At 40.8% G+C, this 13,034-nt stretch overlaps 1 protein-coding gene across 6 annotated transcripts in view; it reads right to left on the reverse strand.

The window, feature by feature from the left end:
* Positions 1–13,034, reverse strand: part of CTNNA2 (catenin alpha 2) — a 1,197,048-nt gene that overhangs the window by 254,642 nt on the left and 929,372 nt on the right. For all 6 annotated transcript variants that reach the window (XM_027129221.1, XM_027129219.1, XM_027129216.1 and 3 more), the window contains one exon: positions 4,709–4,789. In XM_027129221.1, the coding sequence (XP_026985022.1) occupies positions 4,709–4,789 (81 nt within the window). The remainder of the gene's footprint in view (positions 1–4,708; positions 4,790–13,034) is intronic.

Consider the following 13,034-nt stretch of genomic DNA (forward strand, 5'->3'; position numbering starts at 1 on the left):
GAGAAGCCAGCTACCTAAACATAATAGCACTTGTTAAAAAAAGGTTCCAGTAGACCATAACAGCGGGAGGCCTGAGAGATGATATCCTACCATAAACAAGAACCCTATTTTTGACATGCACCACAGACGTTTTTTCTGTCTGAAGCACATACATGTCACCCATCCCCAACCCCATGGTGGTAAGGTGCTGTTGAAAACCACAAAGCACCTCTATATATTACATGAACCCTCCTTCTTCCCCAACTGCCTCCCCCAAAGGAGATTAGTATATGGGTGACCCAACTGTATCCATTGGGTCTATGGATTGGCAGGGTGGGGAATGATTATGAGCCAAGACCCCACAGCCGGACTGCCTGGATTGGGACCTCCATGAATCCACACTTTGCACGGCCGTGGGTGCATTACTTGGCTTCATGTCCCCATCTGTAAAATGGACATGGTAACAATATTTTCTATCTCACAGAGCTGGCATGAGGATTAAATGGGGTCCATTTGTAGAGAGAACTTAGAACAGTGCCTGGCACATTGTAAGGACTCAATATATGTCAGCTATTTTTTAGTTTACATTTTGTGGACAGTGATTTGACAAGGTCTCGCTGATGACTACCCACCTTTAGCCACAGTTCTTATATACGGAACTGGGTCACAAAGGGGACAGCTGAGGAATCTTCAGCTGTAATTATTTCTTACTAATCTTGGAAGCTTTTTCTGTAGTCCTATCTGGAGGCAGGATCTTGGTAAATCAACCTTTTATGTGCCACCCAGTGGCGTGTTTTGCTTGTTTGTTTGTAAACCTTTGTTATATAATCCATTCTATTAAGTATGCATCCCAATGTAAAAGTATTCTATACATGGTTTTGTTATCTTTTGAAAATGTTTTGGCTGTGATAGCAAAATTGACATTTTTGTCAAGTTGACACACTGAATCTCATTGCTGGAATTATTATGATGGCTATTAAGGGTGAAGGAATAAGAATTAGTCCATTGATTGGTTTGGGGAATGAGAGAGAGTTGCTAAGTTTAGCAACACACTAACATGTTATGATTACTATTTATTAGCTTCTCATAGGAAAACATCTGGGTCCTGATTTGCTTATCAACTTGGGGGGAAAAAAAAGACTAATACTGGACTTCCCTGGTGGCGCAGTGGTTGAGAGTCTGCCTGCCGATACAGGGGACACGGGTTCGTGCCCCGGTCCGGGAAGATCCCACATGCCACGGAGCGGCTTGGCCCGTGGGCCATGGCCGTTGAGCCTGTGCGTCCGGAGCCTGTGCTCCGCAACGGGAGAGGAAAAAAGACTAATACAAGGACCAAAATAATAATCAGGATAAACCAGTGTCACTGTAAGCTTAAGGAAAATCGAGACCATGCCTAGAATAGTTCACAGGTGGTACATAGAAGGAGGACATCAAGGAACAGCTGGCAGACACCAACTGGGCCCTCTCTAAGGGATGGATAGACTGCGTGGGCTACTAGGTGCTCAGGCAGAGACTCGGCCAAAAGCTTTTTTTCTTATAATGGGCTGATTCCAGAATCACAGCAGTGACAGTAGCTCAGACATGGGGCATACTGTGCCCACAGCTCTAAAATTAAAACATAATGCTTAAAGCTGGCAGTGATGTTCCCCTAAATCCATTTTTAATTCCAAACAAAATACTCTTAAAAGGATTCTGTTCTATCACTGCCCACTCTCATGGGTTTAATTGGCAAGATGGATCCATGCCAATCAGTTGAAATAACGCCCTTGGGTTCCTGCAAACTTTTTCACAATTTATGACTCCCCAGTTCCTTGGGACATACTGCCTGAAAAAAATGGACTTCTACTTGGTTCAAAATTCTACTTAAACAGAAATCCTTTTTATTCAATTACTTGATTTTTTTTCACATGTTTACAAATTTAACTTCACTTTCATTAGGCAAGTTCAAAATAATAATCATAATTGACTTTATTTTTTAATTTGGTGACTACAGCTTTGCAAGACTCCAGGGTCACCTTCTGAAGAACACTGCCCAACCTTAGGGCTATGAGGAAGAGGGAGAAGGTGGAAAGAGTGGGAACTTATGAAAGTCACTAGAAATATTTTTCTTTGATTTCGGCTTTTTTCCCTATGTGACTTAATTTCTCTAAATATTGTATAAAGAAATATAGGTGTATGGGGAAGTGGAGCCAGATAGCTGAGGGTTTTCATTTTGAATGTTTTCTAACAAAGGCCTGTCTGTAATTGAAGGAACAGAAAGTGTTTCAGTTTTCATTTATTTGAACCACTAGCATTCACTGGGCCACCACATAGCTGCTATCAGAAACTCAGATAAAACTTTTTTAATCCAATTAACTAGCTACCTAACTCTAAACTGAAGATTCACCTGAGCCAAGCTAATCAGACTCCTTGCATGTTCCATCTGCAGAAATGCTAGGTAGCTTCTGTTTAGCTCAGAGAAGCTTTTGTACCAGTACAGGTGTACATGGGGAAACAGAAGAAATGGGAAAAAACAGATTAAAATATTCCAACATATAGATAGGGATGGAACTGACAGACGAGGACCATCTTAGTTCTAGAAAGGCATACTGGGGAAGAGAAGGATGTTTGAACCAAATTCAGGGATGTGGTGTGAAATTATGCCATAACTGTGGGATCTGAATATCATAAAACAACTTTCTTTTACCCTTATTCCTCTCAATCTTTGGGAAAGGTGAGAAGAAAAAAAAAAAATCTTATACATGGAATGATCTGAGGGGATGACATATTCCTTCTACTGCTACCCTAAAAGAAACTCCCCAAGGATCTTGTCACCAAAGCTTTAAAATTCCACAATGAATCCACCTTCAAATTTCACCACTGTCCGCAGCTAAAAGAGTCGACACTTTATTGATAATTGTAACACCAAGGTGAAAACTACTTTATCCATTCCTTCCTAATGAGAGAAAAAAATTCCGATGATAGGTCCACGAGTGCAGAGAACTTAAGGGTATTGGCTCCAGAATGTAAAAGAATGGTCTCTACTAAGACCTAGAGGGGGAGGGAAGACTCGTTTCATGGATTTTGTCTCGTTGACAATCTAGCCAAAGGCAAACCTTAGAGGAGATGCCTGTTGCCCTCCCACTGCTTTTAAAACCAGTAGTTATCTGGCATTAGGACCTCTGGCAGAGAAAATAAATGGACTCATTCAAAGATAGCTTACAGATCCAGTTTGGCTTCTTACTTTTACAAATAGGAGAAGGAGACCAAGAGACGAAGGATCCACAGTCGTACAGCCAGTTTAGTGGCAGAGCTAGAAGTAAAACCCTGAGCTCCAGACACCTGAGTCACTGTTTTCCACCAACCCCAATCCCAATTCCTACTAGCAGTATCATTTCATATCATATGGGGGCTTTGTATGGAAAGATTGTCTAAGAGGGCAAGGAGAAGCAGACCTGGTCGTACAGCTCTTTGGGTATTACCTAATAATGCCTAAGAAAGCAATGTTTTATTCTCCCTTTTTCAAGGTAAAATAAAAAGAAAATGCTTTCCCCAAAAGGGCTTGTTAGCTGGGCAAACTAGAGACTTCATATCCCAGAACTAATTGTGGTATCTTCTAGAGGACATTAGCTCAAGTGTGTCTATACCTTCTGGTGACATCCTGAAGAGAGCTCAGAAGCTCCCCAGCAGTGATTTGAAGTGGTGTTTTCCTCTCATTCAAACGTTTTTTAAGATGCTCCTTGGCTATTCTTGCCCAGGCACCTTGCTAATCTTGTCTGTACTTGACAAACTGCAGGACTGAGTGCTAGACGATGCATCCCTGCCAGTCCAGCTTTTCCAGATGGAGAAAGTAAAGCAGGTGTTACCCCAGGGCTGTGGTTGGTTCCAGATGACCAACACAATCAACACTTAATGAGACGGATATATGCAAAAGCTACCAGCAGGAGACAGGATGCCTCTCAGGCAGAAATCATGAAGGAATTCTTTGGGAACTTAATGGATGGTATTGTCTCTTCTAGAGAAGAAACAGAAGACGGTGAAGCTCACCACGGCAACATATAAGACTTACTGTCTTATAGACAACATGTACTAGTGTTCATGTAGCACTTTCAAGATGAAAAGGGGCCCTGACTAGAGATTTCTCACCCCTCCCCCAGCATGGACCCTTCAGACAAATGATGCCATTAGCCATTTAAATCATCCAACTGCCTTTCCTTGCTTTGGTTCCCTGCTTCCCAAACAACCATCTGATAAGCAAATTTTCCCCTAGATTTATATCCTTGAGGAAATACACTGGGTCATAGATCTTAATTAGCCCATCAGATTAAGAGTTGTGTTTCTCATTAACCATTGGCATTCTTGTTTATTCACTGATTGCCTTGGGAGTTTAAGACCCAGAAGAAATCAGAGGCTGGTTCTTTACACACCTGGGTCTGAAAACCTGAAAACCAGATGAAGAAGGCAGAGAATGCATCACCTCTCCACCTGCGAAGATTGTGTCTGGCCAGTGAGAGGGCTCTCCCCCACCTTCCCTCACCTCAGGGATTATTTTCATCACCACACCCTTTGCACCTGTCACATCTCTCTGTTCAGCAGACTCTAAGTTGTTGATGAAAAGTTTCTGTGTATATGTAGATATTATAAAGAATAGCGAGCTGAACATCAGCTCTAACACAGCACCCTGAAAAAGGACATTCTCAGTAAACCACCACTAAGTACCATGAACTTAAAATAAAAGCAAAAACAGTACCTGTCTCCTTAGATCCCTTGTTTTCTTGGTCATCTTATCGATTGCAATGTTTAGAGGATCTCCTTTTTCTTTTCTTCCAGTCTATTAAGAAAAGAGAAATAATTTCCAATTTAGAAAAATTCAATGTTAGTGACATTAAAGGTTAAAAAAATTCAGAAACACACTTGAGTTGTAGAGTTCAAGCCATTTTTTTAAAAATGATTCTCTTCGGGCTTCCCTGGTGGCGCAGTGGTTGAGAGTCTGCCTGCCGATGCAGGGGACACGAGTTCATGCCCCGGTCCTGGAAGATCCCACATGCCGCGGAGAGGCTGGGTCCGTGAGCCATGGCCGCTGAGCCTGCACGTCTGGAGCCTGTGCTCCGCCACAATGGGAGAGGCCGCGACAGTGAGAGGCCCGCATACCACAAAAAAAAAAAAAAAAAGTTCTCTTCAATACACAGCTAATACAACTTGGTCTCTAAAGTTGATTTTCTCTGTAGTAAAAATTGATGAAATCAATACATTCTCAAGATGGTTACATGTATGTCCATATTCAACTCCATGCAGATCTATGTTTTCTTCCCTTCTCCAGACATTCAGCAATTAAGTAAACACAAGGATGTTTTGTTATTGCCTTCAAACACAAATGTTTTGTGTTTTTCTATTATGTAAGCACACTTCTGAATAGAAAATGATTGAGATAAAAACTAAATTAGAAAAGAAAGTTAAGGTAAACGATCAGAATTCAGAATTTTATACCAATATAACACAAGCCTTTTTGTAACTTCTGTATCAAAATCAAAAGAGGTGTTTTACTAGAAAACATAGTGTTTTAATCTTTGTTCTGCCATGCGGCGGAATGCTAAACATGATAATGAGGAACCCACAGCTTGAGGTCACGAGGAAAATTTCCCTTATGACTGTAACAAGCAGAGGCAAAGGCAAAAGATAATAATAGTAATAATCTTGATAAATTATTCAGTGGAAGTTTGGAAGTTTGACTAGTTTCTGTTTTCCCTTTTGTTTTTCTATTTTTTTCATTGCTGTAGTAACACAATTAAAACCAAACCAAACAGAACCTCCATTATCTTTTTAAAACCACAACAGCAAGATTCCCATGGATAAAAAGCTCTACATAACTTTATGGATGGCATTATCTTCCTCTGAGGAGAAAATTGTTCTCAGAATCTTTGTCAAATCTATTAAATTATCTAAATGTTAGTCAAACACCCTACAGATCTATTTATTTATGGTCCTAGTGGCAGGCCAATTCTTGCTCCATACTCAGACTCTGTAAAATCAAGTAGGTTTCTGCAGTAATTTGTGTATATGATGAAATGAGATCCCAGGTCATAAATTGTGCCTCATGGGATAATGTGTTTCGAGGATCCATGGAAATTAACATCGGACAGATTCCCAAATGTTCTCTTCCAATGGCAAAATCCTGGGTGCATAAGGCTGATACATACACAACTGATTTACATATACCTAGATTTAAAGCAGTCACTCTTTTCTACAACTTGCTTAATTAATCAATTTTTCTTGAATGAATGGTCGATGTGTAATCCTATAGGATTTTTCATGAAAAAGCCAAAGCCAGGTCATATGTACATATTTTTAATCATTTAAAACCTACAAATCCCCATCGCCATTTTTCCACTCCCTAAACTCAAATGCTGACCCGCTCAGATGTACACTCTGAAGTTTTGCAAGTAGAAAGAGCTTAAAATAAAGTGACCAACATTTACAACTTTGAAATATCAGCATACAATTAGCTAAAAGGAAACAAAAGTATATGGAGAAGAACGATGTGCTGCTTAATCTTCCGAGGACTGCTGTCACATAGCGAGTGGGACTTCAGCGCCCTGGCTCTCCATAGTCAGGTGTGACACCAGCTTAGCAGCCAGAGCTGTTTCTTTTCTCTTTGGTTTCATCCTTGCAAATAGGACGTCTGCCTTCAGAATATGGGCACTTTTACGGGGGTCTAGACCACAATCATTCTGGAACCATAGATTTCTCAAGCCCTTTCCATATAGGAGAGTAATTAAAAACTTACCTTGAAAAATGAACAATTGTGAGTTTGTTTTAAAATGTGACTATGAGAGAAGCAGACTGGGTCACTGAACTTTCCAATGTAAAAAAAGTCAAGACAGTGTGAATACACAAAATAATTACTGAATAAATACTGTGTCAGACAGGGCTCATTGCATCCTGCCAGTGACATATCATTATCTCCATTTACAAAGGAGACCATGAGGATGACAGAAGACCTGGGACCAGGGTGAGAGGAGTGAGGCACTTGACTCAGGTATAAAATGTAAGGGGTCATCAAAGAACTCAGGAATCAAGGTAAACAATAGTTTAATGCAATAGCTTGAAAACTCAAAATTAATGCCAAAAAATCCATGCTGAACAAGTATCAAAACTTTAAATAAAGCCAAGCTCTGACAGGGCCAGGATTAGGTGAGGCCAGTAAGGTGTGTCACGCAAGTACAGGTCAGATAACATTTTTAAATTTTAAACTTTAAAAAATTAGGGGAGGGGGCTTCCCTGGTGGTGCAGTGGTTGGGGATCCGCCTGCTGGTGCGTGGGATACAGGTTCGTGCCCCGGTCTGGGAGGATCCCACGTGCCGTGGAGCGGCTGGGCCCATGGCCCATGGCTGCTGGGCCTGCACGTCCGGAGCCTGTGCTCCTCACGGGAGAGGCCACAGCGGTGAGAGGCCTGCGTACCGCAAAATAAATAAATAAATAAATAAATAAATAAATAAATAAATAAATAGGGGATATATTTATACTAAAAATAATACCATTGTTTACTTAAATTTCAAATTTAACTGGGTGTCCTATAATTTTATGTGCTAAATCCAGCAACCCTACCACCAGGGGTAATGGGGATGCTCAAAATTGTAAGTAGGGTGGTTACAGACACACATTCTGTGAATAGCTGGGCAACATGGGATTCTGTACCCCATCTGGCATCAATAACCAGCAACTGTATAGCACATGTCCCAGAGATGTGAGGCATCATGTTGGTCACCGGGGGGCGGTGGTAGGGGGGTGCAGGGGATGCACAAAAAGCGAGAGTCACATTCTCACACTTGAGGAGCTCCCAATGTGAGAGCAACAAGACTAACAACTCCACAGAGAGACTAACTCCCTACAGGGCTAAATAAGATGCTCCAAAGAGGAAGGAGATGCTGCATTTGGGAAGTCAGTAATCTCACAGAGGGATGGGAAGATTTAGGTAGACCTTAAGTCCTGGGCAAAATTCGAATAGCAAAGAGGGAGGGCCAAAGTAGCATCAAGAGAAGAAAGAGCAAGGCAGGTACTGGGAGGACAGTGCGTGGAATGGGGCAGCCTTTTCTCCACGATGTGAAGGGATTGGTTTGACTAGCTGTAGAGACATGTTATTTTTATAGGAGCTTCTTTATAGTATGATTACAGCCAACTATAGTTTGATCTGCAAGCTCAGAGCATCTCCGGTGACATTAGCATTCCAGGTCCCTGTGTTGTTGGGATTCTTTTTGTATAATATTTGTGATCTGGTGTCTTGAGCTTTCAAATCTTCGGCTGAAAGCAATTCAAATAACTGCAGTTGACTTGGGTGCCATCTTTGTTTTCATGGTTTAGAGAGGTAAGGCTGGGACTAGAGCTTAGGAAACTGGGGTCACCAGCTGAAATCATCCATTCACTGGCCCTTTGTTAGCACTAATTTTTTTTAAATAAGGTAGGGGCACAGCAACAAGGCTAGTAACCCCTCCATGCTCAGATTTACGTAGTAAATGGGGACTTGCAGCCCATGACTCCATATTTTCCTGTGCTCTGGTATGACCCCAGGTAGAAATACTTTTAAATTAACAACCTAGATTGGACAGGAAGCTAATCATTGAGAGAGACCAAACAAAGAAAGACTCCTACCTCCTAGTGTCAGCCCTTCGTTATTAGGTTATGTGATCTTGGCCTAAAGATTTGCTCATTTTTTACGTCTGAGTTTTCTCATAAGCACAGTGGATAGCATAATATATGCCCTATCTTCTTCACCAGGTTAGCAGGACAATCAATCAAGGTGTCAATGTGCAGGAAACAATAAAAGGCATTAACAGTATTCAGGGTAATTAGGAAAGTATTTCTACTGTGGAAAAAAATGAAAGTACTGCTTTGAAAACTACACAGAAACTATTTTTAGATCACCTGGACTTTGACTTTCTCCACTCAGGCAGATAATATATGAAAACCTTGCCAAAGACTAGAATTCCTAAAGAAGAGTTATTTCTGTTTAAGGAAGGAATATTCTGGGTGGTTCATTTTAAACGACTAGTCTGGGATATTCTAAGAGGTGAAATAAGGGTCAGAAACTCCAGATGAATGTCTTTTACACAGTAGGTTGTTGGATGTATTTGTTAAATAACTAAAGATTTGATCATCTTGAGCAAATTCTAGTTCCCAGGGAATCAACCAGAAGCCTAACCTAAACTCTCCCTCCCTGACCCTCCAGGCTCTAAAACTAAAAATTGTTTAACAAACTGAAGTGAAGAGAGATCTCCGTCTTCATTTTCACACCATCACCTAGTAAACAAAAGTGTGTGGTCTTTAGCCAGTCATCCCTTTATTCCCTGCCTTTGCTGAACAGAAGGAAATGAAAAGCAGTTATAAGCACTCTCTGCCAATAACTACCTAAGTGATCTGGCAACTTCTCTACACTCCAGACTTATCATCTGTCCAATGGAGGGGCCGGAGATGAGTGACAGACCCCAGGAAGTGAGGGAGCCCGAACATGTCACCACGCTTCCCTTGTAGGGAGGCTATCACGGCACTGCAGAATGGGCTAGAATTGGCTGTCAGTCGGGGTATTCTTATCTCTAAACTGTGGATAAATGCTTGCTTTGGGGATTATTGTGAACATAAAAGAGATAGGATCTGGAGCATGTAGCACAGTACCTGACCCAGCAGAGGTAACTAAATCAATTTCTTCTCCTTCCTCACGCCCTCATTCCTCTCAAAGATGAAAAGAGCAAAACCCAGAAAGATAAAATCACTGATCACATGGCTCACTAGTGTCTGACCAGGATCTCCGGACTTCCAGCCCAGGGCCATTTCCATTCCATGTCTAAACCGTCTCGCATCTCTAAAATCCTAGGATTCTGTGATTTTATAGAGTTTCATGTTTCTTTTCAAAGGCTATCAAAAAAAATCTCGGTTTGAGGTGTATCTGCCCTATCACATGTTGTCTGCAGACCCTGTGTGCCTTTCTCAGACTGCTCCCTACTTGACTTCTTTATCTTTACCTACAGAGAACGAGTCTGCAGTAGAGATAGCCATTTAATAAATATCATTATTAAAAAAAAAAAAGAAGACAGGTGCAAGCAATCTCTCACACTGCTTCAGGCAGCTTTCCTAGTTGCCATCTGTTGTGCTAGGGAGGTGCGTGTTTATTAAACTTTATTTGTTTTAGTCGCTGGGCTCTATTTTACAAAACACATTTGGGGTAGATCCGCAGCTTGAATTGATGAGAGGGAAGGGAATGAATTTCCTGATTTGGCTTTTTATAGGGGGTCCTTTATTCTCCCAGCCTCTGGCTCTAAATTCAAGTCCAGTTTGCCAAAGTATTAGATGCTGTCAAGAAGACTTTCATATTTTCAGTTTAATCCTACACAAAAATGATTGAGGCCATTAATTGAAATTTTGATTTTTCACAATCATTCTTCAAGAAAAAGACAATATCTTAGTTCATTTTTTAAATAAAACTATCCTTTGTCCTTTTGCGAAATAAAAGCCCTTCTACTTATCAGAAGAGTGTTTTCATTTTTCTTCTTTCTCTCTCTCCCTTTTATTAAATATCCATCATCCCTTCTGAAACACTGAAGAAATATGCAGTATATTTAAATTGTATGCTGAAGAGTTCACAACTCCCTAATTTATAAAACAAAAAAGTAAGGAATAGTAATTTTTAAATTTCTGAAATTGACTGTGTATTTGTTTAAAGGCTGTTCCCCATCCCAGAGCCTCATTCCACATTAAACACATAATTCAGTACAAGGAGTCACTCATGGAGGCCCTGAGGATATAAATCTACTATCTCAGTGCTTCCATCAGATCTGTGGTTTCATGTTAGTTTCCGGGAACAATATTAATATGTGGGAAATGGCTGTAAGAAAGCAAATGTCTATCACTTTTTCCTTTCTCTCAACAGTACCTGCAAACTTGATTGAATGTATGAGAAATCTTCAAAATACTGTATAGCGATGACTCTACTATGCTGAATGCATGGGAAGCTAATCAAATGCCCAGTCTTCAAATTGTTGTCATTTGAAAGAGATGGAAGTCAAAATCATCAGAACAGCAGAAAGCAATAATGTGCCATGCACTCCATCTCCCACACATTTTCCTGTCATTTAAACCTAGGATTTAGACAACAGGAGGGAGGAGAAAAAATTATCCATCCATCTAGCAGTCACCCTATCATATTTGGAGGGTTGACCATCTACCCTCAAACCCTGAATGTAGAAATCATATTCTTATTACAAATAGCACCAAAAATTTGAATGTTTCATAATACCTTTATATTCGGTGTCAATCACAGTCTGAGAATGTGAACCTTTCTAAATATTTCCTTTTCACTAGCTATGGACATTTCTCTTAGAAAATAAATGGGCAATATCTCTTTAGAATGGATAAAAGTTTAGCATCAGCCGCAAATCAAACCCACGATCAGGATACTTTGACCACGTAAAAACTCAGCTTTCCTGGACTCTGAGATAGGGGTGGGAGGATAAAAGTAGAAAGGGAAAAACTGATGAAAATGTGTCAAGGCAAACATGTGCCTGACATTTCTCTGCCAGGCCTCAACAATGCTCAAGGAAAGAATCATCAATATAGAAGGATAAAACAGCAGGATGGCATTATTTGTGAAACTCCCAGACCATACCTACTAGCATAGCAATGTTAGTACACACATCAGGCAGTGCACAGAGAAGGTCTGACTCAGTGAGTTCAGGGCACATCACTATTTGTTTTCATTCTCCCAGCAACCTCATGTTTTTTTTGGTAAACCCTCTAATTTTTCCTTCTGACTCTCAACCAAGGAGTTCTGGCCCAGGGATAAACTCAGGATAACATCCGAACCAGTGAGATTCAGCTATAAGGTGGTAGGAAAAATTATTAAGAAGGAGGCATATTTTTCTGCACTGGGATTGATAAACTGGCAGCAGATACATCTTGAGCTAGTTAGGGAGTCTTTCAAAATAGATGCCATAAAAAGAAAGCATAGCTGGGAGGTGGGGGGAGGGGAGGGAAGGAGAGAGAGAGACGGGGAGAGAGAGAGATGAGAGATTAATTTGGGTCTGAAAAGAGATGAGGTGCTAGGGAAAGGAAACAGAAGGAAAGGGGAAGGAAGGGAAGAGAAGGGGAAGGGAAGTCAGCTTTTGGAGTCAAAACAAACTGGTTCATAGTTTCCATTATATACTAAACTTGTAAAAATAAAGCTCCATGAGGGTACAGTCAGAGCTTTACCTATCATTATATCTGGCAGCCTGGAGCTTTGCCTGGCACATAATAGACACTTAACAAATTGTATTATATCAGTGAATGAAACACATGGGTTCCTGAATCCAGCTGTACCTAAATCCATTAGTATCTATCAATGGATTTCCTAGTGTCACAAGTTAACAAATTCCCCCACGTTTGTTGATGTTGGATTTCCGTCACTTACAACCAAAGAGGTCTGACTAAATCAGAGACCTTAAACTACGAGACCAAACTAATTTGAAGGCAGCATGGAAGACAGGGAAACCACAGCAAGTACCCCATGTACACAGCTCAGAGAACCAAGGGAGCTCAGGCCTTGGTTTCACCTACAGAGTTTTTCCCTGCACTAATCACTGCCCAAGCTCTAAATCCTAATATAATATTTCTCCCCTAAATGTGATCATTCACTAAACTTGAGAATTTGTCCATCAACAAGTCTCTAGGATTCCTGCTGTTCCTCAAATCCCTCCACTCATGACACCCAGCTACCCCAGTGTACATATTCAACACCACACCAGCCTCCCTCATCATCCTCATTATGGCCTGTTGAGACCAAGCTTTCACTTCCTTGGCACAATATTCCTCTCAGTTCCCATTTAGTTCTTACTGCATCCCTCCTTCCTAGTAAACTTTTGAGCCTATATTTTAAGACTTCTTAATTTGACCTCCTTCTTGTAGTTGCCCACACCTCTAGTCAATATGTTCCTTCTCAACAACTCACACACTTTCTGCCTCATGTTGGTGCCTTGTTGAAAGATGTCATTCTCCCTTCAACCATTTGCCTAAGCAGGATGTACCCATTCTTCAAGCAACAGCTTAAAATC

This window comes from Aethalodelphis obliquidens, unplaced genomic scaffold, assembly GCF_003676395.1.
Source record: "Aethalodelphis obliquidens isolate GAN/ISIS:26980383/991018 unplaced genomic scaffold, ASM367639v1 scaffold35, whole genome shotgun sequence".
NCBI lineage: Eukaryota > Metazoa > Chordata > Mammalia > Artiodactyla > Delphinidae > Aethalodelphis > Aethalodelphis obliquidens.